Genomic DNA, 23,367 nt, shown 5'->3' with positions numbered 1-23,367 from the left:
AGTGCCAGGTTAGCCATAATGCATATTTTGGACTCAGAAATACTGTTCTCAAGTGTCACAGTCATTTCTCTGGGCACTAGAGTTAGTTTAAATATGACTTTTCTAAGCCTCTTATATGTTGAATAAACCAGCCCAAGGTTTTAAAAATGCTTCCTTCAATTTGTTCCTACTTTTCTTTTTCTGTTTTATATTGCTTAAAAGCCCTTACTTGTGACCCATTCTTCTAGTTCCTAACATTCTAATACAGTGAGTGGTTCTTTCACAAATATGTTTACGCCTCAGATTCCTGGAGAATCTGAAGTAAACATTTTTCTCCTCAGAAAAATTCACATATGAACATGCATACAACATGTTGCATAAAATATCAGGGACTCACAAGGAAAGCATGAACCCCAGGTTATGAATGCCTATTGCATTCATTGAAAAACACATAAATATATTATTATACATGTATACCTGACATTCATATATAATTTAGAAAAATATATATAAATATAGGCATTAATTTGATTAAATTCAAATGCTGATTCAGGTCATGTTGTTTCCATTCCATCAAGTTATTTGTACTAAAACAAATCAATTACCTTCGCCACCACCTGAATAAATTTAGACTTCTGATCCATCTTTATATGTAGCTGCCCTTAGTTATAAGCTTATTTGGGTGGCCATATTTTACTATACTGTCTCAAGTGCTGCCACATTTCCTAAGTAATTTGTAGACCATAGCTGAGAAGAACATTCTTAACTTGTTTTAATGATAGTATTTTTCTTCATTAGGTTTGTGAGCTGTGAGTTAGTGTAAGATACTAACAGGCATTTTCCAGTTTTCTCTGTTCAGCCTGAGAATGGTTCACTGTTATTCCAAGGTCACTTTGAAAGTCTTTCTATGATTTGCTTCCATTTATTTTATGCTTGTGTTTACGGTTTTGAACCAAATATGAAATTTAATGTTGCGTTTGTCTACATTAAACTTAATTTGCCCCTTGTCAGTTCATTTACAATAGAGATAACATTCAAAAGCCACCCTGTAGAATGTTTTATCTGTAATCATTGATATAATTTTTCTATGTTTTTGTTTGTTGTTGTTGTTACATGCAAATTTCTATTTCTTTCAGTTTAAAAAAGAGGCCTCTCTTGGGGAAGAGTTTCAGAAAATCTAAATGAGTCTTATAGAAATTAATAAATGTTTCTCTAATAGAATAGAATATTATGTCTGGAAAAACATTTTTTGAAAAGCTCTATTTTCTAACTTAGAAATTTAATTTCATATTCTAGTATTATATGAGTATGCTTATTGGGATGCTCTTTAAAGTAGTGAATTTAAACTTGAAAAGATAAAGGAAGTAAAAGTTAAAATATATACAAAATCCTAAGTTAGATTATGGTACCAAATATTTTCCATGCTTTCATCTTTTTCTTCTATTTTTCCAAGTACTTAAATTGACCTCATGTAATGAATTTTTTTCAGATATGATAATAAAAGATAAATGAATATCTTAAATTGGTATATATTAGAGGGCACTAAAATGAATTCTTAAGTTTAAATGATAAAAAATAATTTAAAACTAGAATCCTAAACATGTAAATAAAAGAATATAATTTGTGTGTATCGAACATTATTTTCAGGAGCAATTTGCTAACTTGTGCCTACGTCTTCAACTAATTAGTAATATTCAAAACTTCAAAAATATTTGATAATAGAATTGTATCTGCTGTTTACCTTTTGAGCAGATATTCTACTTATTGAATTTATGTTAAGGAAATATTAGACAAGTATACAAAGATACATTTATAAGACTGGTCATTTTTTATAAGACTGAAAAATACTAGAAAAAGCCCAAATGACTAACTCAAGGTGATTGGTTAGATAAATTGTTTTATATGCACATAATGGAATACCGTCATGGAGATGTATACTTATTAATATGGAAAATGCTTATATTAAAATTCAAAATAGTACATAGTATCAGTCCATCTTTGTTCCAAAACAAGTTGTAAGTAGGTAGCTAGGTAGGTAATAAATAGATATGGATATAAGTATAAATATAGTTATAGATGTAAGTATATAGCTATAGATGTAGATATAAATAAATATTTACCAAAATGCAGGCAGTGATTATTTGGTAAGATTTCAGATTATATGTGTGTAGGTGTGTATTGTGATTTTAAAAAATAATACATCTATAAGTATATTACTAGTATAATAAAAACAATAAATTAAAGAAAATAAACATAATAATAGAGACCAATATTTATTGAGCACATACTGTGTGTCTTGTATGCTTCTAAATAGTTTGCATGCATTATCTCATTTTATTGTAACTGTGCTACTCTTCAGTCCTTATTGTTTTGTCTGTTCAGGATGCTGTAACAAACCACCATAGACTGGGTATGTTGGTGTCTGTGTGCATGCATACGTGTGTTTGTGGGGAGCAGTTACTTCTAATCTGATTATGGGATGGGTTAATACCACCCTCTGATAGTTTTAGTCAAACTCCCCGTTCAAGTCTATACTGATAAAAACTATATTATCAAGGCAAGATACTAAGAGCAAGCTAAACTATGCAGTGGAGATGAATTTGTTGTTTTCACCTCATTAGTCTACCTGAGGTAGTTGGAAAAGATGGCAAGCAATAAGAGCTGTGACTTGGGGTCACAATTTCAAAAAGTCTGTGATGAAACTAGGAGATAAGGAGGTCATCAAGTGCCAGGAGTGTTCTGGCCAGAACAGAACTCTACTTTTAGAAGATGCCTAAAAGTTCGTTTTGAGTGGAATATAATCAACTATCAGCTATACTATAAATAATCCTTGAGAGCTTGTTCAGAGGCTTTACAGGGTGAATGTGTAGAATAATAAAGCTTCCATGAGAATAAAGATTCCTAATATAATCTCCTGACTTACCCTATCAATCTGGATATCTTGTGGCAAAATAATTTCATATTCATTTTTGTCTTCTAAGATCTCAAATAGTAGATGATTAAAAGCACATTGATACTTGGATTTGGGAAATATGCTGTGTTATCACTGCTACATCAAAGGATTGATAATATAGCAAGTTTTCTTATTTATTTGTGTGGGGTTTTTTTTGTTTTTCTTGTTTTTTGTTTTTGTTTTTGTTTTTTAGCATTTGATACTACTGACCAGCCTCCTTGAAACTTCTCAGCCTTCTATATTTCATTCTAATGTCCCTCTTACTTTGCTAACCATTGCTCCTCAGTCCTCCCTAATAGGTCTTCTTTCTGCCTACAGTTCCCTGGGGTGCTGCCTTTGGCCCTTTTCTTCTAGTGACTGTCATTATCTTTGCTTATTGAGGCTTTGCAATTTACTTGTGCTAACCACCTGCAATTCTTTCCTGAATTTCAGTACCTTATTTTTATTACTCTTACTCTAAATCCATGGTTGCCTGTATATCCTTCAGGTCCTAAATTTAGCAGGCATAAAATTGAACTCATTATCTTTTCACCCCAAACTTTTTCTGTCACCATTTCCCCCAGTGCAATTAATGCTGTCACTACTCAGTCTCCTGAACTTGAAACTCCAAAATTGCATTCAGACTTCCTTTCCCTCACTATCTCCATTCAGTCACTCGGTCACCAAATCTTATTATTTCCATCTCAGAAATGCCATTTGAATCCATCATTTTTTTTTCTCTATTCCCATTGCATCTCATTTTATGTTATACATTGGATTCCGTACTTGTTTTCCTACCATTCAGCTTTCCCCAATATCTAGTCTCTTTTTCCACATTCTGCCACAGATATTTCACTAATAAACACATTTGAACTTTTCATTCTCCTTCTTAAAAATGACCTTTGATTGCCTACTGTCCCTAGTTTATGAGGCCCATCCTAATCTAATTCCATCTTATTCATCCTGCCTTTCCTCCCCACAAACACTATTCTGTGGCTAAACTGAACTCCTCACTATATCTCACCTTCTTACTCCAATGTATTTGTGCATGTCATTCCATTAGTTTGTAATCTCTGTCTCCATAGGAGGGGTGGGTCATTCTTGACTCTGTATTTCCATAGCATTTACTTCTGAATAATATGGTGTAGTAGTAATTAAGAGTCAGGGTACTGAAACCAGAATGTCTGGGTTTATATGTGTAATTACTTAATCACGGTGTGAGCTGTCTGTGAGCTTCAGTTTTCCTTATATATAAAATTGGGACAGTAATAGTACCTAACTCTTAGGGTCCTTGAAAATGAAAAGAGTTGGCCGGGCGCGGTGGCTCACGCCTGTAATCCTAGCTCTCTGGGAGGCCGAGGCGGGCGGATTGCTCAAGGTCAGGAGTTTGAAACCAGCCTGAGCAAGAGCGAGACCCCGTCTCTACTATAAACAGAAAGAAATTTATTGGCCAACTAATATATATAGAAAAAATTAGCCGGGCATGGTGGTGCATGCCTGTAGTCCCAGCTACTCGGGAGGCTGAGGCAGCAGAATCGCTTGAGCCCAGGAGTTTGAGGTTGCTGTGAGCTAGGCTGACGCCATGGCACTCACTCTAGCCTGAGTAACAAAGTGAGACTCTGTCTCAAAAAAAAAAAAAAAAAAAAAAAAAGAAAATGAAAAGAGTTCATTCATGTGCAATGCTTACAATAGCACTTGGTACATAATAAGCAGATATTAAGCATTTGTTGCTGAGACTACTGTGACCATGATGATAATGTTTTAACAGTCTCCCTTGGAAGAGGGCTAAAATAATTGCTTTTCAATACTGGAATCAACCCAGAGAAACATGGTCCTACCAAAATAAAAGTATTTTGCCTATAGAAATCCTGGATCCAGTTTGTAAGCTAATGCACTTTAGCTACATCATGGCATTTCTAGTCTCTCCGAAGTTATCCATCATGGCATTTCTAGTCTCTCCTAAGTTATCCACTAGTTAAAATCTGACTAGTACTTAGATTGGTGCATGGACTTATACTTGTCCCCAAAGTGGCAGTCCTTTCATTATCACCAAAGAATGTGGTCTGGCTACAATTCTGGAGGATTTTCATTTTGTCAGTTGCATGGTTGATGGAGCAATCTATGGCATGGGTAGAGCTTGGGGTGATGTGAATCAGACTCCAGATCAAGGTAGGAATCTTAAGTGTAACAGAGGGAAGTTCCTTGTGCCAATTTAAAGCTTCCTAAAGTAAATACAGAATCAGAAATCTGGTTATCTTGTTCTCTTCTTCTGTCATACTGTGGGCAACATCATAAGAAATATTATGATTTACACCAAAATTAGAATTTAGCAAAATGTTTACAGGTACTTTAATTTCTATTAAACTGCTACAGACTTATTTATTTGAATGTTATTTTTTATTTTGACAACTATAGTCCTGAGAAGTTAAATGTAACTTGCAGGACTTCTTAGCAGACTTTACTGTTTAAAGCAATTCTACAGTAAATAATTTTGAATTACATCCTAGTTTATTAGTTTTTACTTATTAGAATATTAATACACTAGAGTAAAGTAGAGTACACTTGTATTGGCTATGGTACTTTCTAAGTCACTGGAGAAACTTGTGGTTTAGAAAATTGAAGCATTAATTAATTGTGGTAATGAAAGTAAATTGTGGAAAGTAATATTTAATTTTTAGAGAAAACACAGGAATCCTTAAAGTAGACAGCCAACTTGGGGAAAACAATAAGAGCCAATCTATTAGATGACTAATATCTAAATTTGGTTCTCAGAATGAAAACTATGTATTTGTTATTGTTCTATTTTATTTTTTAAGTTTGTTGGGTTTCTGGTTCTCAGTATTATAATGAGAAATAATATCCGAATGGATTCTCAACCAGGTGAGAATACACATACACACATATGCATACAAGCATAAGCATGTAGGCACGCTTAAAATGAGAGATACACATCTAATGGTAATGAATAGATCTGAAAAAGGAATAGGGAAAATTAATAATAAAAGTAATGACTTAGCTTTCTGTAGGACCTAAAGTTTACATCACACTCACCTAATATGATGTGGTCCAAAAAGACTTCGGATTTTAATCAGAAGTAAATTTTAATGGGCCTTTTTTTACTTATTCTCTATGTGAAGTTGGGAAAATCCCTTAACTGCCCAGAGCTTTAGATTTCTCATCTGTGAAATGAATATAATAGAGAGTTCCTTCAAGGATCAATAAATGACGCACATACAAAGCCTTTGGAAATTGTAAAGCATTGTACAGATTTCAGAGATTATAGGAATAGAGATTTCAGAAATCACTCAAAGATCTCAGAGATTATTTTAGAGATGAAATAAGTATGACAGAAATAATTGTCCTCAGTTTGTGCATGAGGAAACTGAGATGTGCAGCAAGTAATGAGTGGCCAAACTAAAGCTGACCCTGGGCTTCTGAGTCCAAATGGGGTCCTTTCTGCATGTTCTACGTGCTATTTCTGAACAAGGCTTGTAGATCATTCACAGGGCACAGCTATTATAAATCAAAGCCTAAGCTGATTTTAAAGACTTTAAAAATGTGTAATTATTGTTATCTTACTAAGAAATGCTAATCTTATTAGGTGATATTTATATTTGTCTTTTAATGCAGGTAACGAATTTGGGCATCCTGAATGGTTAGACTTCCCAAGAAAAGGAAATAATGAGAGTTACCATTATGCCAGAAGGCAGTTTCATTTAACTGATGATGACCTTCTTCGCTATAAGTTCCTAAATAACTTTGACAGGGATATGAATAGATTGGAAGAAAGATGTGGTTGGCTTTCAGCTCCACAGGTAAGCTCTTTACTCTAAATGTTATGTTTTAGTCACCAATGCTGTACATGCTTAGAATGGCAATAGATTTAAATCTATATGAAGATCTTTTAAAAAGCACTTTATTATTCAATGCGTAGTGCCCTGCAACACTTCAGGTTGTCAAAACATGTCACTGAAGTCTCTTCAATAGATAATGAAATCTTAAACATAATGCCCTGCTTACTTTCCTGGTTAGTTTGTTGTTGTTGTTTAAATTTAGTAATTTTTGTTTTTATTGGCTAAACTAAATGACAAAAAGCTCTGCATGAAGCCCATTTTGGAAATTGCTGTGGAAACATCTTAATTGTTTTAACTGGTTTTTTATGTAAATGATTATGCTGTCATAAAGACACTACTTTGACAACATGTAGATTTCTTTATTCCTTTTTTTTTCTCTGTACTGGTCTCTAACCTGTCATTTCACTAGATGTCGTTATACCTGCATGCTGTTTTGTATTTTTCATGAGCCTGTCTTTCCTCTGGAATTAAAGTCTCAGTTTTCAATAAGTTTTAGAAAATGTAATTAACAGGTATGAATTTTATACAGGCTTTTTATTTCCTTGCAAAAATTAGCATATAGTATGTGTTTGTTATAATCCATTTACTTTATAGTGGGGCTGTTTGAAATTACTGTTGATGTGTTTTTACTTTGGTGTCTATGATTCTTTTTTTTAATGGCTGAACAAAGGTACTTATATATTCAGTAAGATTGGCTGCATGGCACGAATGCCCTAATCACGTTTATTAGTAATGCTATTTCCAGAAGAGAGAGCAAAATGACACTCCTTTTCAATAAGAACAATGTTGAATACCAAAAGGCACGCTGTTTACTCTAGAGCTTTAGTTCACATTTCTAAATTACCGAGAGTGGTGCTGCTGATGTGCATGGCAATAAGTTCTCTCAAGACTGGGGCTGGGCGAGGGAGGTATTGAAAAAGCAAAGACTTCTCACAGCCAACTGTAAATACATGATGAATAAAATAAGAGAGTTTGCAGATGTAATTTCTTTGCAGATGTTCTCTATTTATTAAAAAGAAAGAAAAACAACATATTGTAATGGACTTTAGGTTGCTACTGAATCTGACAAATTTGTGTAAAAATGTAAAATTTGTAAGATAATTGCAGTTTTAGAAACTAGATATAACAATGTTACATTAAATTTTATAAAGTAATTGTATGTATTTTACCTCATTAATTTGGGGACTAGAACAAAAGTCTTAAAGAATATTGACTTATAAGTAGATCTAATATGTACATACAAACACTTCATATATAATACAAGTATCATGCTTTTACTTAAAATCTAAGCCACAACACTGTTCTTCTATTTGTGCTTCATTTCAGGTTGGCAAATGGCTGGTGAGATTGTTATATTCTAAATAATTTTTGAGGCTGTTGTTGCCTTAGAGTTTCATATGGCAAAATTGTAACATGTTCAAAATATTTGATGTTCTGGAATTTTCATTTTGGGCTGAATACCTAACAAGACTATTAGACAAGAATTACTTTTTCGTAAATAGTGTACTTGTGGTACGCTATTTAAATGGTATTGTTCAAATGTAACATATGTCTTAATTCTTACAGGCCTATGTGAGTGAAAAGCATGAAGACAATAAGGTTATCGCTTTTGAGAGAGCAGGTCTTGTTTTTATTTTCAATTTTCATCCAAGCAAGAGCTACACTGATTACCGAGTTGGAACAGCATTACCAGGGAAATATCCTTTTGATTGTTAGTGAATATGACTGTTTGCATTCAATGTTTTTATTATATCACAGAATTATAGAAAAGACTATTGCTGCTCTTGGTGACAGTGGCTTTTAGTGTCCTCATCTGAAAAATGAGGAATTTGAAATAGTTGATTGATAAATCTTTGCTCAGCTCAGTTATACTAATTGTTCCTAATCTCCGTTTTGGCTCTAAAAAGTATGATTTTGAACATATTTTAAACAATATTTTGTTCCAACAAGCAATACAGGAAATAATTGATTATAGTTTTTCCTCTATGAATATATTTTATAAGTTGCCTCTGAAAATTGTCTCCTTTCCCCTTCTCATAGGAAAGAACAGGCCATAGCTATAAAGTCAGCTTCTTTCCCTTTTGTCTATTCCTTTTCCTGAAATTCAGGACATAGCTCACCTTTATAGGCCTGAATTGGTAAGGAGGCAAAGCAGGGAGGTGTGTGCAATGGAAATAGCAGGGAGGATATTTTTGATGTTTTCTGTGTATTCATTTACTCATGCTTTCATTCATTTCACAGATATTTACTGAGCATCTCTTTATTGAACACCTGTGTGCCAACTCTATGCCAGATACTATAAAGAGAAAAGTTTTCCTGGCAGATATACTTACTACGCTCACGGAAAAAAAAAAAAAAAAATGACATATTCAGGACCTAGTAACAAACCAGCACAATTTTTCAAGCAGGCCATAGAAATAACATGCTTCTCTAAAGCCCTAATGATAATTATCATCTGCCACCTGAGCAAAATGCCTACGCCAACATGAAGTCCTATGTGTCAGGGTGTCTCCAGTACCATAAGAGAAACCAACCCCCTGTTCAACTGGCTGAAACAATAAGGAAAATGTATTTGTCACATAGTAGAAGAGTAGAGTTAAAGAGTAGAGTTAACCCAGCATTTTGACAATAACAAGTTCCCTGGTTCATTCTTTCTGCCTTCTAACTTCAAGTGTACCTAAAAGGTATCACCTGTTATAGTTGGATGACAAGAGCCATGGCTCCAAGTGTCATCCACCTTCATATGCAAACAAATGCAAACACCACCAACAAAATGCAAACAAATTTTACCTTTTGTGTCTCTTTTCAAGTAAGAAATCATTTCTCTAGTAAATTTCCTTTCACATTCTTTTTTTTTTATTTCATCATATTATGGGGATACAAATGTTTAGGTTACATATATTGCCCTTGTCCCTCCCCCCAAGTCAGAGCTTCAGAGCGTGTCCATCCCCCAGATGGTGCACATCGTACTTATTATCCTTTCATATTCCTTTGACCAGAATTGGGTCTCACATCCCCAAAAACATTTTTAGGAAGAAGAATGGTATCACCATGAGTGGCTTAGTCGGAAATTACCCAAGTCATAGGAAGTGGACTCCTTGGTGAAGAGAGCACCCAGACAAAATGTTACTCTGCCAATAAAAGGGAAAGGTCTAGTGCTGTTCAATAAGTAGTCTGTAGGATGTGTCACCACCCTGTGCTGCTCAGTGACATTAAGGGTGGTGAGAGATGATTCCCTACCTTCTCCCTGCCCAGCCTATTGCTATCCCACGTGACATCAGAGCATTTAGGAGAGGAGGCTGTAGCTATAATGATAGCTCAGTGTGCCCCAGCTGACACAGAGAAGAGTCTGTGCCATCTGTATTTTTGTATATACAGAGAAATCAATGTGATGGGGTTACCTGCACTACAGAAGTAATGTACTGTTCTGGGAAGCAAATGTTCTTACCGTCTCCATGAAAAAATGCAAGCAAATACTAGATGTTTAGTAATTTGTACATGACTTTTCTAATCTCCAGATTGCTAAAGTAATGCCCCTAGACTAAACTTTTCTATTCTCGATAATATAATATAATTAAGCCAAAAGGCATTTACAAAATGCTTGGTTATCTACTATAGTCTTTGTTGGTATCTTTGCAGTACTATCTTTGATTCTAAATGAGGAAGAACAGATGTGTAAAACCAAACTATAATGTAAGGCATAATGCAATAAATATAAAAGGGGCAAGGATGTTCCATGTGAGGACAGAGGAAAAGAAAAAGAAAAAAATAAATAAATGGGGCAGGAGGAAGAGAGAAAGATATTAAGGAAAAGACCTTTATGACTAGACCTTGAGAAATAGATAAAATTATAGCAAAAAAGAATTGAGGAAAGCCATTCCAGCTGTTAGAAAGCATAGAGTATCCTTAGATAATGGACAGTAAGATGCATTAATTGGAGGATGACTGTAAAATGAAGTACTGAGATAAAGCTAAAAACATAGATTGAGATCACATAGTAGAAGATTTTAATACCATATTAATTAGTTTAAGCTTTTTTCTATGGTTTAATAGTGAGTTGCCAAAGATTTTTGACTACAGAGCTACTTGATAAGAATGTATGCTTTAGTAAAAGTTCTCATATACCAATGTGCAAGAGATCTTTCATGGGGAGAAAGATTGGAAGTACAGATAATAATTATGAGAAATTACAGTACACCTAGAAGATAATTAGGGCATGAACTAAAGTAATGGGAATAGAATAGAAAAATCTATGAGAGATGGTTCTTTCTTGTAGTAAAAGAACTTAGCATCTCTTTGGACATGGAGTGTAGAAAGGAAAATGTAAAGTTTCACTTTGAACAACTATAATAATGCAAATAGTATTATTCCAGAGCATAGCAAAGAAAGAAGTAACCAGTTGGGGGGAATAGAAATATGGATTTAATTTAAGATGATTAACATGTGAAAATACATGGAATTTTCAATGATGATGTTTAAGAGAAAAGCCTTGGCTTAAGCTACAATGATCTATCCAAAATCTATTAACTTTGATTAGCAAATATCATTGAATAGAAACATATATAATAACTTAGTATCTTTTGAGTAGAATCTACCCGCAAGTTAGTATATATTTACTGACACAGAAATATACTGAGTAGGAAACCCTGGTTTAGTTTTGATAAACCTTGACACAAATTGAGTCTTTTGAAATTTAGGGATCTATGTAAACATCTGTAGTTAACTATTACAAAGACATTTTTTTTTTTTTTTTTTGAGACAGAGTCTCGCTTTGTTGTCCAGGCTAGAGTGAGTGCCGTGGCGTCAGCCTAGCTCACAGCAACCTCAAACTCCTGGGCTCCAGCGATCCTTCTGCCTCAGCCTCCCAAGTAGCTGGGACTACAGGCATGAGCCACCATGCCCGGCTAATTTTTTATATATATATCAGTTGGCCAATTAATTTCTTTCTATTTATAGTAGAGCCGGGGTATCGCTCTTGCTCAGGCTGGTTTTGAACTCCTGACCTTGAGCAATCCGCCCGCCTCGGCCTCCCAAGAGCTAGGATTACAGGCGTGAGCCACCGCGCCCAGCCGACATTTTCTATTTTAGTAAATAAATACTGAATGTTTTACATTAGTGACCTCTTTCAGAAGCTATATTAATTATAGATTGTAATGATACAGACACTCGGAAAATCGGGCCATGTCTTTATAGAAGTGATAGTTGAAGCGTCAACCATCTATGGGGTCTCCAGGAGAACCTTGAAGAAATATTGTTGGCTCATTTCTTACATTTTGTCTTCTACAAATTTACGCCCACTTGGGCCTTATTTATTCTTACTATCTATCTCATTCCAGTCTGTTAAAAAGCAATAAGAGTAACTAATTTATATATGTTATTGCTTCCTGTGAGGACCTGTACATTTTAAGAAGTCTCTTTTTTTTTTGTTTTTTTTTTTTTGTTGTTGTTGTTTGAGACAGACTCTCGCTTTCTTGCCTAGGCTAGAGTGAGTGCCGTGGTGTCAGCCTCGCTCACAGCAACCTCAAACTCCTGGGCTCAAGCGATCCTCCTGCCTCAGCCTCCCGAGTATCTGGGACTACAGGCACAAGCCACCATGCCCGGCTGATTTTTTACATATATATATATATATATATTAGTTGGCCAATTAATTTCTTTCTATTTTATGGTAGAGACGGGGTCTCGCTCAGGCTGGTTTTGAACTCCTGACCTTGAGCAATCCGCCCGCCTCGGCCTCCCAGAGTGCTAGGATTACAGGCGTGAGCCACCGCGCCAGGCCTTAAGAAGTCTCTTTTAATACTCAAAAAATATTCAAGACCTAATGGCCCAGATATGTAATTGACGAATTTTATTACAATACAGACTTTTTGTTTGTTTGTTTGGATAGGAAGTGACGAGAAAAGCATTTCCAACATACCTCTACCACACGTTTTAATTACCTATATTGTTAATTACGCCAGCCCTAACTCTGAGTTTGAAATAATAAAATCTTATGGATTTTGAGAGATCCTATATTCTCCCCTTCTAGTTCAGTGCAGAAGTGCTATCTAGAAATTATTTTACATATAATCAGTTAACTAATATTAAAATACTTTTCTGTGCTAAGAATCTCACTATTTCATGAGGTAAACTTTATAGTTTTTTAATTATTAAAAATGATGTCTCAACTTTTAATATATTAGTTCTATACTTTGGGGCTAATACCTGTTCTATAAGCCTGCTATTCAACTCAGGAAGGTATTTAATGTGCTCCTCATCATACCATCTCTCCTAGTCTTGCCAATTCTAGACCAAATATCTCTAGTTTATTTGAGGGTTTTTGTATAAATTTAATGAATATAACTGTAATTTTGTGACATTAATATTTTGTGTAATGTTGAAGTCTGAACTTTTAACATATCTATCACCTGAATAATGTACATTGGACCCATTAAGTAATTTCTCAGTTTTCAAGTGCCTACTACTGTCCCACACTTCTGAATCTCCATTGTCTATCATTCCACATTCTATGTCCATGTGTACATGTTATTTAGCTGTCATTTATAAGTGAGAATATGTGGTGTTTCACTTTCTGTTTCTGTGTTGTTTCACTTATGATAATGGCCACCAGTTCCATCCATGTTGCTGCAAAGTATGTTATTTTTATGGCTGAATAATAGTCCATTGTGTGCATATGGGTGTGTATGGGTATGTATGTGTACACTACATTTTCTTTATCCAGTCATCCACTGATGCAAAGTTAAGTTGATTCTATATCTTCGTTATTGTGAATAGTACTGTGGTAAACATACAAGTACCTTTTTGATATTTATATTCCCACCAACTTTGGATAAATGTACCCTTTTCTCCATATCCTCATCAACATCTTTTTTTTTTTTTTTTTTTAGTAATAATGTCTATTCTGACTGGTGTAAGATGATATCTCATTGTGGTTTTATTTTGCATTTCTCTGATGATTAGTGATGTGGGGCATTATTTCATATGCTTTTTGGCCCTTTATATGTCTTCCTCTGAAAAATACCTATTCATGTCCTTTGTCCACTTTTTAATGGGGCTGTTTGTTGTTATTGTTGTTGTTGTTGAGTTCCTTGTAAATTCTGAATATTTACAACAGTCCCTTGTTGGATATATAATTTGCAAATATTTTCTCCCATTCTGCAGGTTATCTGTTCATTTGGTTGATTATGTCTTTTGCTATACAGAAGCTTTTTGTTTTTGTTGCTTTTGCTTTTGAGGTCTTAGTCATGAATTCTTTACCCAGACCAATGCCTAGAAGAGTGTTTCCTACAGTTTCTTCTAGTATTTTTATAGTTTCAGGTCTTATATTTAAATTTGTGATAGATTTTGAGTTGATTTTTGTATGTGGTGAGAGATGGGGGTCCAGTTTCATTCTTCTGCATATGGCCATCCAATTTTCCCAGGACCACTTATTGAAAAAATATCCTTTCCTTGTGGTTTGTCACCTTTGTCAAAGACCAGTTGGCTATAAATATGAGGCTTTATTTTTGGATTCTCTTTTCTTTTTCATTGATCTGTGTGAATATTTTTATATTAATACCATGCTGTTTTGCTTAGGATAGCCTTGAAGTATAATTTGAAGTCAGGCAATGTGATGCCTCTGGCTTTCTGGTTTTTTGTTTGTTTGTTTGCTCTTAAAATTGCTTTGGCTATTTGGGCTCTTTTATGGTTCCATATGAATTTTACAATTGTTTTTACTAATTCTGTAAAAAATGGCATTAGTGTTTTGGTAGAGATTACATTGAATCTGTAGATTGCTTTGGACAGTATGATTATTTTAACAATATTAGTTCTTCCAATCCATGAGCATGAGATATTTTTTTCCATTTATTTGTGTACTTTATGATTTCTTTCAGTGGTGTTTTATAGTATTCATTGTAGAGATCTTTAACCTCCTTGGTTAAATATATTCCAAGGGATTTTTTTGTGTGTGTGATTGTAAATGGGATTGCCTTCTTGATTTGATTCTTGATCATTATTGGTGTATAGAAATGCTACTGATTTTCACACCTTGATTTTATATCCTGAAACCTTCCTGAATTCATTTATCAAATCCAAGAGTTTTTTGGTGGAGTCTTTAGGATTTTCTAGATATAAAATCGTATCATCAGCAAATTGAGATAATTTGACTTTCTTCTTTCCAATTTGGTTGCCTTTTATTCTTTCTCTTGACTGATTGCTTCTGCTAGGACTTGCAGTATCATGTTGAATAGGAGAGGTGAAAGTAGGCATCCTTGTCTTGTTTCAGTTCTTAGGGAAAATGCTTTCAACCTCTCACCATTCAGTAGAGTGTTGGCTATGATTTTGTCATATATGGCCTTTATTATTTTGAGGTATATTCCTTCTATGCCTAGTTTGTTGAGTGTTTTTATCATGAAGAGATACTGGATTTTATCAAATGTTTTTTTCTGTGTCTATTGAGATCATCATATGGTTTATGTGATAAATCACATTTATCAATTTGTGTATATCGAGCCATCTTTGCATCCCTGGAATAAAAACCATTTGATTATGGTGTATTATCTTTTTGATGTGCTATTGGATTTAATTTGCTAATATTTTGTTGAGGATTTTTGCATCTATGTTCATCAGAAAGATTGGTTTGTGGTTTTATTTTGTTGTTGTGTCCTTTTCTGATATTGGTATCAGGATGATACTGGCTTCATAGAATAAGTTAGGGAGAACTCCCTCCCCCTCAATTTCTTTGAACACTTTCAGGAGGAGTAGTACCAGTTCTTCTTTATACATTTTGGAGAACTCAGCTGTGAATACATCTGGTCTGGAGCTTTTCTTTGTTGGGAGATTTTCTTATCACTAATTTAATTTCACTACTTATTGGTCTTTTCAGGACATGTATTTCTTCCTGATTCAATCTTGAGCTTTTGTAAAAAAAATAGACTCTTATGATACTTTCCAGACTTACCATTACATCTCCATTATCAAAATGTACCCAGCATTTGTTTACATTCCTCCTACAGTAACAGCAGAGTATTCCAGATATGGTCTTGCAAGTATGACATAGAGTGACCCATTACCTTCCTTTACCTTGAGGCTATTCTCTTACTAATTAGGTAAAGTTACATTAACTTTCCTGGCAGCCGTCACATTTTGCTCACATTGTATTTGCATTCAAGTAAAACTTTTGTTTTTCTTCATGTGTCCTGAGATTATGTCATATCTCCCTTATTCTTTATTTAGTTGGCAGTTTTCACCTAAAATCCCAAATTTAACATCGAATGTGAAAAAGTACTATATTATATTTTGCCTTTTAACTTATTAATAGAGAAGATAAAAGAATATTACAGAACAGTTCTCTGTTATTAATCTGTTATGATTGTACCATCTTCCATAAGCAGCAGATAGAACTCTTCTTTCAACTTCTTATTGTTCCAATCTTAGTTTATTATAGTTAGCATTTTACAAGTCTCATTTCATTTTGGCCTTTCATCTTTCTGACTTTATTATTTTGCCTTTAAACTTCATTGTAGCTCTGTATTATAGGATGATTTTAGATATACAAAGTATTTAAAATAGGATGCTATTTTGATGCTATATTTACTGACTTTACCAAAGTGTTCTGTGCCAGTGATATTTCCAAGCACTGAGCAAGAGAATTGAATACAGATTTTTCACTGTGAAGAATACACAGTGACAAGATTGGATGTATTAATCAAGTAAAGAAATTCAACAAATTTTTAATTCTCTGGGAAGCAGGATTTGGTGGCAGAACAAATTTAAAGTTTCTAAAGAAGTCACATGAACTTCCTCTGTCACTATGAAATAGAAAACTGCTATAGGTAACATGTCTGAATTCTTGAGCAGTTCCATTTTTTCAAACCTGTATATCCTCAGTATCAATTAGCAAGACATCAACTTTCACTCAGATCTATGGAGAAAAGATGGTGACTGTCTTTTTAGAAAATCATTGGAAAGGGAGTTATTTGGAGGTAAGCCAGGCAAGGTAGAAAGAATACTTTAAGGGTACTTTTAACTATCACTTCAAAATAAGATAATACATATGGAAAACTGAAAGGTGAGTCTGATTTTGAACATGGTCTTCATTGTGACTGCTAAAGGACGCAGTAATTTTTTTCTGCAAAAGAATCTGTGGCTATATTCAAAGAAAAAGTAAAAAACAAAACAACAGCAAAACCCTTTGCCTATATACTGTTTCACATTTGTCTTTTTAGCTGCTAATCTTTAGTGTAATAATCACCAACATTCTTTAATACAGCAGATAGCAATGCAAGTAATGCTGAGCTGACACCTAAATGTACTTGGTAAATAGGCAGGTTTCACATATCATGCTTAGGAAGATAAAATAAATTCTCCTGATGTTTTATTTACTTATATTTTCACATTGTTTAGCTATAAAGAAAGAAACATTATGCTTTTTATATTATCAGAATCATTATTGTATTTTTTAGTCACATTTCTTCACCTCTAGGTGAAGAATATTCTAATATATAAAATCAACATTGAGTCAAAATGAAAACTACTAAGCCCCTAAGGACAAACTGCTCTTTTTAATCCATTTTGAATAATACAAATGATGATGCCATATTTTAAGTGATGTAGGCAAGAATGTGGGTATTAGGGCACGTCTTTTGCGGGTCTTCTGTTTGCTAGTCATTTTATTAAATATTTAGTTTAATACAGTATAACAATAATGAAAAACTTTGAAATATATTTGAAATTTGCAATAATTACCAAAATGTGGCATGGTGAAACAAAGTGAGCACATGCTGTTGGAAAATGGCACCAATAGAGTTACTCAACACAGGATTGCCATAAACCTTCAATTGGTAAAAAGCACAGTATCTGTGAAGCACAATTAAGCACAATAGAATGAGGTTTCCTTAAATTCTGGTCCTCACTATAAGGTAGTTGTGGAGACTGAGGCCTTCCTCCAGCCTATGGCTAGTAGAGGTCAGGCAGGGTATTACAAAGCCCACGTCATTTCTATTGGACCATTGGAGCTTGTGTTCTGTTTATTTCTGGGTATGGACACATGGACACATGGTTGAAGATGGTGGCAGTGGTGGCATTATTGATGATGATTTGTGTTATGTTCAAAATAATTTTGATATAGTTATGAGAAAATAGGTAACATTGGAAAATTACACACAACTCATGGCACAGGAAGCTTGCCTCTAGTCAGCTAACCTCTCTTACTGCCTCACCAGCAGCCCTCCCTCCAGATTCCTGCCCAGAAATTCTTCCTAGTGATCTCTGTTACCATCTGCATAAGAATAAAAAATTTTAATAATTGACCCATATACTCAGATCAATTATTGTGATTTTCTGTATTCTAAAGTAGAATATAAATGTGCCATGGTTCTGTGCTCAAAGTTAAAGTTCTTTGATGCATCACACCAATTTCAGTTTACTATATGATATTTGATATAAATTTTTAAACCTTACAGCTTATTTATAAAGTATATAGTTTGGTATATACAGATTAATATTATTCTGAGAGCATAAATAACTCAAGTATCAAATGTTTTAAAATTATTTGTCAGCATGCTGTTGGGATAGGGGTAGAAATGATAGTGTAATAGCAGCCCCCTTTCCAAATGGCATTTCAAACTGTTACAATATTGAGATGTTAAGAAGAATGATCATGAAGTATGGCTTGTGAAGAATATGTGAATCCAGGCCAAAAATATTTAAAGCCAAGGGAACAGATGAGTAAATAGATGAATTTGACCCAAGCTCATTGAAATATTTTCATTAAACTACTGCAAGATGTACTTTTTAAAATGTAAATTCAGACTTTGACATTTGCAACCTGTACACAGAGTTTCTAATGAGCAAATAAGGTCACTTGGTTGATTTACTGGAGTGTGATTGCTGAAGGCAGAGATGTTGCTGTGAATTGCTTAGTTAATAGAAGCCTTTGAAGTGTGGTTATGTAACACTCTGTATTTATTATAATGTATGCTTTATGAAACAAATAAAAACAAAGGACTTAATTTAGGACTAGCTAAATTCTACCTTCTATCTAGATTATATTTGTAAAGGTTAATTTCTGAACTAAAGAAGTACAGTATCTCAACTTAATAGTTTTCCAGATTATAGGTGTTTGGGGTAAAAAAGCAAATGTGAAGTTTTCCCATAAAAGATCTACACAGTGACTTTGAACATATGCAAGCATGTTTCTTTTTGCATATGTGCATGTGTGTGCTTTTACATTACGCTGTAATTTATTGATGATATTCTTTATATGAGCAGAGACAGATAATTCCAATAATTTTATATTTAAATAGGTCCTCCTTTTGTTTCTTTAGCTTCAAAATGGATGTAAACTCACTCACTGCTTTGGTCAGCCTTCCTTAGTTTCAAGATGACAGTAATACTTTTAAACATTACTTAGAGGTACTTTTGATCATTTCTCATTGTTAAACACTGCCTAGCAATCCCTCTGATTTAATGATGATGACAGATGAGTAACCTCCCCTCCCCTGGTAATAAAAAGCCTATGATTTAGCTCCAATTTTTATCGAGGAATTTAAGATGAATCACAAAGTAAGAAAAATATTTGCATGATTAAAATATTGCAACTGCTGTAACACTTTTAGATCAGCTTAATATATATTCATAAAATGATAGGCAATAATGAATAATGAGCAAGCTCTTACCACACACAAATGTTTTTAGTTGTTTTCTGGGAATGGGGGAAGGAAGGTTGTTTCATTTTGAATAGCCATCACAGTGCTGTGAAATATTTAACAGCATTTCTCTTTTTTTTTATCTCATAGCTCAGTTGTTCAATGTTGGTCTCCACGCATCAGAAGGTCACCTCACAATAGTTTGGTCAAGATTTCTGTCCTCTATTTCCTATCCTTCTGGAGGAAAATAAATCAGAAATATTATTGTAACCTTTTAAAAACAATACATACTCACCTAGTAATGGTATCAGTAATCCTGTGTTGTGGGGTGGGAAATTTGTGACCATTTTTACCAATTTGTAAAAAAAAGATACTGTTTTATGTTAATTGACTCTGAGATAAATGATAAGACAGAGCATTACCAGATATAACCAATTATATCTTTACATAGAATACATTAGGTACTTGCAACATAGAGCTGAATTTTTGATGGATGGATGGATGGATGGATGGATGGATGGATGGATGGATGGATGGATGATGAATTAATGCACTAACAGAAAGATAAATGGATAAATGGAGGATGTAGCTACCTATTGGTGAAAGAACCCCTGAAGTAGTTAAAATTAAATAATTAAAACACAAAGATTACTATAATGACTTCCTTCTGCCTTAAAGCAGTCCCTTAATTAAATGATAGGAAAGAAAAATTGATAAGGTAATATACCCAAATACACTGTAATTTTGTAGAGTTTCAAATTGATATACTAGTATCTGCTTTCGGTTAGATTACTTGCTAAACAGACTTTCACAATAAGACTTACCATCTACTCCAAACTTATTATATGTCATACACTCTGCAACCACGTTACACTCATTACCAAATTTAGGCAACCTTTTCTTTTCCTAGAGAACAACACTACAAATATTAAAGAAGGTAATGTATAGGCATACTTTGGAGATATAGTGGGTTCAGTTCTAGACCACTGCAATAAAGCAAATATTTTGATAAGGCAATTTACTATTTTTTTGGTTTCCCAGTGTATATAAAAATTATGTTTACACTGTAATGTAGTCTATTAAGTGTACAATAGCATTATGTCTAAAAAACAATGTATGTACCTTAATTAAAAAACATTTTATTGCTAAAAATGCTAACAATCATCTGAACCTTCTGCAAGCCTTAATCTTTTGGCTAGTGGAGGGACTTGCATCAATGTTGATGGCTCCTTGACTGATCAGGGTGTGGTTACTGAATATTGGCATGGCTGTTGCAAATTCTTAAAATAAGACAACAGTGAAGTTTGCCACATCAATTGACTCTTCTTTTCACAAGAGATTTCTCTGTGGCATGCAGTGAGTGGTGTTTGACAGCATTTGAGCCACAGTAGAATGTCTTTCAAAATTGGAGTCAGTCCTCTCCAGTCCTGCCACTGCTTTATGAACTAAGCTCATGTAATATTTTAATTTTTTTTTTGCCTTTTCAACAGTGTTTACGGCGTCTTCACCAGGAAGTATATTCCACCTCAAGAAACCGCTTTCTCTACTCATCCATAAAAAGCAACTTCTCATCTATGAAAGTTTTATCATGAGATTACAGCAATTTAGTCACATCTTCAGGCTTCACATCTAGTTCTCTTGCTATTTCTATCACATCTGCAGTTACTTCCCCCACTGAAGTCTTGACCTCCTCAAAGTCATCCACAGGATTAAGATCAACTTTTTCCAAACTCCTGTTAGTATTGATATTTTGACTTCCTCCCATGAATCACAAATATTTTTAATGGCATCTAGAATGGTGATTTTTTTCCAGAAGGTTTTCAATTTATTTTGCCAATATCCATCATAGGAATCACTGTCTATGGCCTTACAAAATGAATTTCTTTAATAATAAAATTTGAAAGTCAAAATTACTCCGTGATCCATGGGTATATGTTAACAGGCATGAAAGCAACATTAAACTCCTTGTACATCTCCATCATAGCTCTTGGCTGACCAGGTACATGGTCAATGAGCAGTGATATTTTGATGTGTTTTGTTTTTTTGGTTTTTGGTTTGGGGTTTATTTATTTATTGTTTTTTTCAGAGACGGACTTTCCCTCTGTCACCCAGGCTCACTGTAGCCTCAGACTCCTGGACTCAAGTGATCCTCATATCTCTGCCTCCTAAATATCTGGGACTACAGGTGTGTTCCACCACACCTGCCTAATTTTTTTTTTTTTTTTTTTTTTTTGAGACAGAGTCTCGCTTTGTTGCCCAGGCTAGAGTGAGTGCCGTGGCGTCAGCCTAGCTCACAGCAACCTCAAACTCCTGGGCTCAAGTGATCCTTCTGCCTCAGCCTCCCGGGTAGCTGGGACTACAGGCATGCGCCACCATGCTCGGCTAATTTTTTTTTTTTATATATATATATCAGTTGGCCAATTAATTTCTTTCTATTTATAGTAGAGACGGGGTCTCGCTCTTGCTCAGGCTGGTTTTGAACTCCTGACCTTGAGCAATCCGCCCGCCTCGGCCTCCCAAGAGCTAGGATTACAGGCGTGAGCCACAGCGCCCGGCCTAATTTTTTAAAAATATTTTTAGAGGTGGGGGTCTAGCTATATTGCCCAGGTTGGTCTTGAACTCCTGGCCTCAATGGATCCTCCCACCTCAGTCTTGCCAGTAGCTGGGATGATAGATATAAGCCAAGTTCTGAGCACTAATATTTTGGAAGGAATTTTTTTTTTTTTTTTCTGAGCAGTAGGTTTCAGGAATGGGCTTAAAAGATTCAGTAAACTATCCTGTAAACACTTATGCAGTCATCCAGCCTTTGTTGTTCCATTTATAGAGCTTAAGCAGAGTAGATTTAGCATAATTCTTAAGGTCCCTAGGATTTTCAAATGATAAATGAGTATTTGACTGCAACTTAAAATCACTAGCTGCATTAACCCTTAAAAAGAGAGTCAGCCATCCCTTGAAATTTTGAAGCCAGGCATTGGTTTCTCCTCTCTGGCTATGAAAGTCGTAGATGGGACTGTCTTGCAATAGAAAGCGTTTCACCTACATTGAAAATCTGTTATTTAATGTAGCTACCTTCAACAATTATCTTAGCTAGAATTTCTGGATAATTTGCTGCAGCTTCTCCATTAGCACTTGCTTCACCTTGCACTTTATGTTATGAAGGTAGTGTCTTTCCTTAAACCTCAAGAACAAAACTCTGCTGGCTTCAGATTTTTCTTATGGAGCTTCTTCGCTTCTCTCAGCCTTCATAGAATTGAAAAGAATTAGGGCCTTGCTCTGAAATAGGTTTTATCTTAAGGGAACGTTGCAGCTAGTTTGATCTATCCAGATCACTAACACTTCTTCATATCAGCAATAGAGCTGGTTTACTTCCTTATCATTCATGTATTCACTGAAATAGCACTTTTAATTTCCTTCAAGAACTTTTCCTTTGCATTCACAAATTGGGTAACTATTTGGCCCAAAGGGCCTAGCTTTCATCCTATCTCAACTGTTGACATACCTTCCTCACCAAGCTTAATCATTTCTAGCTTTTGATTTAAAGTGAGAGATGTGTGACTCTTCTTTTCATTTGAACACTTAAAGGTCATTGTAGGGTTGTTAATTAGCTTAATTTCCATATTGTTGTGTCTCAGGGAATCGGGGAAACCCAAGAATAGGGAGAGAGAGATGGGGAAAGAGCTGATCAGTGGAACAGTCAATACATGTAACACTTACCAGTTACATTGGTCATCTTATATGAGTGTGGTTTGTGGTACTGCAAAACAATTACAGTAGTAACAACAGAGATCACTGATGCCAGATCATCATAACACATATAATAATAATAAAACATAAAATGTAATTATTAATGAAGAATAATATATCAATATATTATAATAATAACGAAAAAGTTTGAAGTGTTGTGAAAATTACTAAAATGTGACACAGAGACACAAAGTGAGCACATGTTGTTGGGAAAATGGTGCCAGTAGATTTG

At 34.5% G+C, this 23,367-nt stretch overlaps 1 protein-coding gene across 3 annotated transcripts in view; it reads left to right on the top strand.

Annotated features, from left to right (window-relative positions):
* GBE1 (1,4-alpha-glucan branching enzyme 1) overlaps positions 1–23,367 on the top strand; it is a 280,122-nt gene that overhangs the window by 234,541 nt on the left and 22,214 nt on the right. For 2 of the 3 annotated variants that reach the window (XM_076000886.1, XM_076000895.1), the window contains 2 exons: positions 6,542–6,726; positions 8,332–8,464. In XM_076000886.1, the coding sequence (XP_075857001.1) occupies positions 6,542–6,726; positions 8,332–8,464 (318 nt within the window). Of the gene's footprint in view, positions 1–6,541; positions 6,727–8,331; positions 8,465–20,881; positions 21,562–23,367 lie in introns of those variants that run through there. The other variant, XM_076000892.1, reaches the window with a different exon arrangement.

Source organism: Microcebus murinus, chromosome 1 (assembly GCF_040939455.1).
Source record: "Microcebus murinus isolate Inina chromosome 1, M.murinus_Inina_mat1.0, whole genome shotgun sequence".
In the NCBI taxonomy this organism is placed as follows: Eukaryota; Metazoa; Chordata; class Mammalia; order Primates; family Cheirogaleidae; genus Microcebus; species Microcebus murinus.
Note: the sequence above shows the minus strand (reverse complement) of the source record. Positions and strands in the feature narration are given on the sequence as shown.